Here is a 6,204-nt window from a genome sequence, read left to right as displayed (position 1 = left end):
TGACGGAAAATTCTCGGTTAACGGAACCCCTGATAATAAAAGCTTGTTTCGACATCTAGTCATAGACCTGTTGCAATACCAGTTGGTAGCAATATTGCTCAAAAAAGTTGTCTGTGTATCATGGCCAATGTAGACATGTAACACTGTGTGACTGTCAATGCATTTTTTCTCTTAGCAGCCAGTGTAATAATGAAATATGGGGGAGGAAAGATAACCTCCTTCTTTCAAAAGAGAGCTAGGACAGAGGAAGAAAACAGGTAAAATATAATGGATAAGTGAATCAGATTGAATGCTAATTGGTATCAACCAGAACACTTGCATAGGCAGACAGACACATTACTTGAAGCCTAACCATTTCACTAATAATATTGATGTAGGCCAGCTAGGTATGAGGAAGCAGACACTGAGTCCATCTCTGCAGAGGGACCAGAACCAGCAATTGGTAATGTAGAGCCAGCAGAGGGAGAGTCTGGTGGTGAAGGGACAGATGCAGGTGAGCACCAAGGTTTGACAGGATGGACATTCAGAAGCTCTGTCTTACTTGATAATAAAATTGATGAGAAAAATGATTTCTCTTTGTAGGCGACTGAAGCACAGAACCAGTGGGTTTGACCCAGAGTGGACAAAGAACCACAACTGGCTGTGCTATTCACCTGCAGGTATGACATGCACATTGTGCCAGAAACACTGCACAGCAGGTGGCCTGTGGATTAAACGGCCAAGCACCAATTACAGGCTGGATGCTTTATCCAGCCACGAGAATTCAACAAGTCACAGGCTGGCAATTGACAAAGAGAAAAAACGACAAGGTAATAAGAAAGATGTCAAAAGTACAAGAATCGAATATGTTACATAAGGCAATAACCAACAATGAGCTTTTATATTTAGGTAGAGCACTGGAGGAGGGCTGCTTCAAAATAATATACGAGTGCTTGAAACAGAAGTGGCCCCACCACACCCGCTATGAACCACTGATTTAGCTATGCAAAAGACTCGGGTGCTCCTTTTTGAAGGACTAAGAGTAAGCAAAGAGTAGGCAGTGGCCTTAAAAACTAAACATTACATTACAACAAAGGTATTACATTAATGAAAGCCATAATGTACTTTCTTCTAGGCTGATAGCACCACATACACCGGCAGCCATATCATTAATGAGATGCTGGAAATAATTGGCAAGATGCTGGAAGAGGAGGTACTGGCAGAGGTGTCAGAGTCTCCTGTCTCGGGGTTGATGGTTGACGAGACAACTGACATCTCTGTCACCAAGCAGCTGGGTATGGTGGTCAGGTTAGTCTGCAGAAGTATATGCATATATACAATTCTTGCATTAGTGGTAGCCAAGTGAAAAACTGAATGTTTTCTCTTGCTATCCAAGGCCTGCAGAGAATGGCAAAACTGTGGTGAAATCTACAGTCCTTTGCACGAGAAAAGTCAAGGGTTGGAGATGCAGCATTTTTAACAGAGAGCATCTTAGAGGTTGCAAGAACCAAAAAGTATCTTTTAGCTCTGACAGAGCTCTTGATGCAAGGAATATCAATTTGCAAGAGCTAAAAATGAGTTTTAGATGTACTTTAAAGCCATAAAGGCTTTGTTTACATTTGTATTGTTTGTAAACATTAGAGCAAAACAGGCTTGTATTTTGAGTTACGGTGGGATGATAAGTAAAAGTGTCACGGTACGGGTGCTGGGACCCAGGCGCAGAGTGGGAAAAAACCACGAAACTCAAAAAGGGGAAAATTAACAAAGACTTTACTAACAGGCAAACAAACAGGGAACAAACAAGGCCACAATGGGCAAAACCACAAACTCAAAAAATATCTAAAAGCAGAAAACAAGACTCACAAATACAGGCAGGGCAGAACACGGTCAGGGCAGAACACAGGCATGCAGAACACAAGGGTAATTCAAACAAACACAAACAGGTCACAAACACAGGCAGGTACATACGGTCGGCGCAAACATACGTAGGAAACAAACACAGGAACAAAGAAAATGCAGAAACTCCAAAAAACACTAGAAAACCAAGACATGGGCAGGAACACATGGGGCAGAGGCTTACGCACAAACAATCTGACATAACCACAAGGAACCAGCACCTGAGTCAAGGGAGGGGGAAACTTAAATAGACAGGGGTAACAAGACACAGGTGAACTCAAAAAACAATCAAACCAGAAGGAGGGGATAAGACACAGGTGGGAACAATGATGGGATAACGAGACAATGAAACAATCATACAATTAACAGGGGGGGAGCAGGACACAAAACAGAAGTGCCGCCATCTGGCGGCCCAACAGGGGAAACACAGACAGGAAAACAGGACCATGACAAAAAGAGCACATTGTTCACCTAGAGGTCCTAGTCTTCAAGAATATAGGACTATATAACCAAAATTTATACTCAAAAAAGTTACACAGTGTACCTTTAACTTAATTTATGTATTCCTAGGCAAGAAATCTGGAGTTGGGAGGCGACTCACGGACATGTTCCCTGGACTGGTGACTGTACACTGTGTGACTCACTGCCTGAATCTTGCAGTGTCAGACTGCATTAACCAGGGCAAGGGGGTGCCTTACCTCACCCAGTACTCCCGGACCATAGGGACCATCTTCTGGTTCTACCAAGGTTCAAGTAACCGAACCAACAGCTTCCAGGAGATTGAGAAGGTGTTTGAGCTACCAGAGCTTAAACTACAGGTTTGTGATGATAAATGTTGAGACATTAAACCTGTGGAATTGTGTATGCCACACTATTATATTCGGAATTAAACATTTTGTTTCAGGGAGGAAACCAAACAAGGTGGGAAAGCAACAAGGAGGCCACTGATGTCATCAGGATTTTTCCTGCCTTGTTTGCTGATCTGTCCTTGCAAGCCCGTTGTGAGCCCACTGCACATGGACTCTACAATTTTGTGATGAATGAGTTCTTCCCTGCAGCCCTGTGTCTGATGCAAGTCGTCCACGATAAGTTGCACAGACAGTTCCAGATGTTCCAGAGAAGGAACTTGTTCTTATCCCAGGTTGAACATGAGGTGTGTAGTCTTCAAGTCCAAACAGTATAATTTTCTGTTACCTGTGACTGATACAGTTCTAAAATTTTTATGTAACCATACATGGCTGTGCTCAAGACCCCCCTTGTGAAGCTCAAGAAGAGGAACCTTGTGAAGGACAGGTGGCACTCCTGGCTCACACCAGAGACAGGGCTGAAGCCACTGCAGGATGAGGTCCCTTCCTACTTTGCTGAAGGTATATGGGAGAGGTTTCAGAGAGCAGTATAAGTATTAGTATACTTGATACTAAGTGATTATTAGATGATTGGTTTCGTCCCAAATGTGTACTTAATGGTGTGTTTCTGTGTATGCAGGTAATGAAGCCATTGCTGGACATGTTGGTTGACACCATTGAGAGCAGGTTCCCCAGCATTGGGCAGCCTTAGCCACTTTGCAACCTTCACACCAAGCACAGTGGCCAGCAATTCAGACTCGGTACGGTGTGGAGGACATCAATGCTCTTGCCAAAGTGTTTCCCAGGCTGAGCCAATCAGACATGCTGTCTGAGTGGGACACTTTCATAGAGAGGGTTAAGAGGCCAGACCTGATGGTATGACAAATTGCATTACATTTCATCACAACTTTCAAAATACAGACCTTGTTGTCATACAGAATTAGATATCAACCATTGGTTCTCTTTTACCTGCAGTCTAAAACAATGGAGGAGACTCTCCTGTGGCTTGTGTGCCCTGAAAGTGCAGAGCTGTACCCAGCACTCAGCCTGGCTGCTGCCATTGCTCTCACTGCCCCAGTCCAAACAGCTGATGTGGAGGGGCTTTTCTCTGGCCTAAAGCTTGTAAGATCTTTTTTGTGTTTGCTCTACTTGCATAGTTCTACAGTTCACTTGAGTATTATAAGATGTCATGATTAATCTATTCTTGTTGTGGATTTTGATTGTAGGTCAAGACAGCCCTAGGCAACAGGCTCAAGGATGACCATCTTGACATCTGCTGCCGTGTTTCGCTTGATGGACCTCATCAAGACAGCCTGAATTACACAGACCTGGTGAAGCACTTTTACGGGGCATGCAAAAAGAGGACAGTGAAATGCTCTACAGTTGGCTGTCAAATATGTACATAAAATGTTGCTTTATTCTATTTTTGTTCAAAATTCTAATAAAATACACCTCTAATGATCAATCAAACCTTTTGTCTTATGTTATGGATTAATTACTCTAGTAATACTGTGGGAATGTTAGAGGGTCTACGGTGAGCCATCAAAACACTGGCCACGCGGAAAGTACCACTCAACACAGGAGGTGCCACCTAAGACACATTCTGAGCCAGGAAAAACCCTGCATGGTGCTGTAATTTTGATCTCTATTCTATCCTACCAATGAAATTCCATTGCTTCTGTAATTCATATCTTCAAAATTTATTACAAAGATACTCAGTGCAGCAATGAAAAATGTACACATATCAAGCCCAAATAGAATAGAAAGCCTTTATTGTCATTGTACAGAATACCATTGAGATCAGTTTCAAGTTACATTTGTAGGTAGGCAATATGTGCTGTAGCAAACATAATTATGGTACAGAAGATGAGACAAACATACAAAACTAGATACAAAAACAACATTAAAAGGGTGACTTGCACTAATGCAATGTCCATAGCAGGTCCCCCAAAGCATAAGTGCTAGTATAATATACAGTACCTCCTCATCACCATAATCACTTCCACCACCATCATAAGCATCATCTGCAGCATACTGACAAAATTTCATGACGACCATACTAGTATTTTTTCTGATAAAATGATGGCATTACCATCATTACAATTTCTTGATACGTCAACAGATTAAAGTGCACAAGAACTAAATTAAAACACCCAAAATTGCCTGTCAATAAAATATACATTGTCTTGCATTGTTGTATTTTCAGGACAGTAATAACCATAGACCAATAATTTCAGCATTATATCAGTGTTGAGCATTTTTGTCTTTTTAAAGCGCTGAACTACATTTCAGTTAGGATCCCCCACATATTAAAGTAGGATGTCTGCAGGCATTAGTAAGTTAAATTTAAATGCTTCTTAGAATAACATTTAAGACAGTTTGCCACACAAGTAAGCACAGGCAAGTTGTACTCTTAGCTACTTGACATTTTTACAACTATCTAAAACGACAACATTGACATTTTGTCCAAATGTTTATTTTGGTCCAAGAAAAGGACACATTTTTGCAGGCTTTTACCATTCAAATACAAACACATTGTAACCACAGATAAATACACCATGATATATTCAACTGTCATGATGTATTGGACAATTTTATGAACAAAAATAAATTTAAGACAATTTAAGACTTTAAGGGCTTTCAAACACCCTTAAAGACATGTCACATTCATTTTTACATGTTACTTAATTTTCAAAAATGCTTTCCATGTTAGCTATTTAATAAGGTTAGAAGAGCTCAATAGTGTCAGGCTATGACGTCCCAGGAGGTCGACCCTGGGAGGGGGTGAACTGGAGGGCGAGGACAGGGAAACAGAACAGGAAACTCGGGACAAAACTCAGGAACAGGAGACACAGGGCTGGGCAGGACCCGGGCGACGAAGACACAGGGCTGGGCAGGACCCGGGCGACGAAGACACAGGGCTGGGCAGGACCCGGGCGACACGGGGAGACTCAGGGCTGGGCAGGACCCGGGCGACACGGGGAGACTCAGGGCTGGGCAGGACCCGGGCGACACGGGGAGACTCAGGGCTGGGCAGGACTCGGGCGACTCGGGGGAAACTCAGGGCCCGCACATCGGGCGACTCGGGGGAAACTCAGGGCCCGCACATCGGGCGACTCGGGGGAAACTCAGGGCCCGCACATCGGGCGACTCGGGGGAAACTCAGGGCCCGCACATCGGGCGACTCGGGGAAACTCAGGGCCCGCACATCGGGCGACACGGGGAAATTCAGGGCCCGCACATCGGGCGACACGGGGAAATTCAGGGCCCGCACATCGGGCGACTCGGGGAAACTCAGGGCCCGCACATCGGGCGACTCGGGGACTCAGGAAACCAGGGGGACTCAGGAAACCAGGGGGACTCAGACAGGGGCACAGACCCCAGCCGTAGGGAACCCAGCTGGGCAGGAGAACTCTCCTGGGCGCGGGGCGAAGCGGGAGGCTTCTCCAGGGCGCGGGGCGAAACTGGAGGCTTCTCCAGGGCG

At 44.4% G+C, this 6,204-nt stretch overlaps 1 protein-coding gene across 1 annotated transcript; it reads left to right on the top strand.

Annotated features, from left to right (window-relative positions):
* Positions 1–1,083: 1,083 nt before the first annotated feature.
* Positions 1,084–4,106, top strand: LOC118234666. The gene is made up of 7 exons (XM_035431372.1): positions 1,084–1,287; positions 2,446–2,693; positions 2,780–3,028; positions 3,125–3,242; positions 3,361–3,596; positions 3,696–3,842; positions 3,947–4,106. The coding sequence occupies exons 2-5, from the start codon at positions 2,481–2,483 to the stop codon at positions 3,390–3,392; spliced, it is 612 nt and encodes a 203-aa protein (XP_035287263.1). The 5' UTR covers positions 1,084–1,287; positions 2,446–2,480; the 3' UTR covers positions 3,393–3,596; positions 3,696–3,842; positions 3,947–4,106.
* The last annotated feature ends 2,098 nt before the right edge of the window (positions 4,107–6,204 follow it).

The sequence above is a fragment of the Anguilla anguilla genome, chromosome 8 (assembly GCF_013347855.1).
Source record: "Anguilla anguilla isolate fAngAng1 chromosome 8, fAngAng1.pri, whole genome shotgun sequence".
Lineage (NCBI taxonomy): Eukaryota > Metazoa > Chordata > Actinopteri > Anguilliformes > Anguillidae > Anguilla > Anguilla anguilla.
Note: the sequence above shows the minus strand (reverse complement) of the source record. Positions and strands in the feature narration are given on the sequence as shown.

Coding starts and splice junctions, on each gene's coding strand:
- LOC118234666 (XM_035431372.1), top strand. CDS start 2,481: ATGTTCCCTGGACTGGTGACTGTACACTGTGTGACTCACTGCCTGAAT. Junction 2,694..2,779: donor TACCAGAGCTTAAACTACAG/GTTTGTGATGAT, acceptor ATTTTGTTTCAG/GGAGGAAACCAAACAAGGTG. Junction 3,029..3,124: donor TATCCCAGGTTGAACATGAG/GTGTGTAGTCTT, acceptor GCTGTGCTCAAG/ACCCCCCTTGTGAAGCTCAA.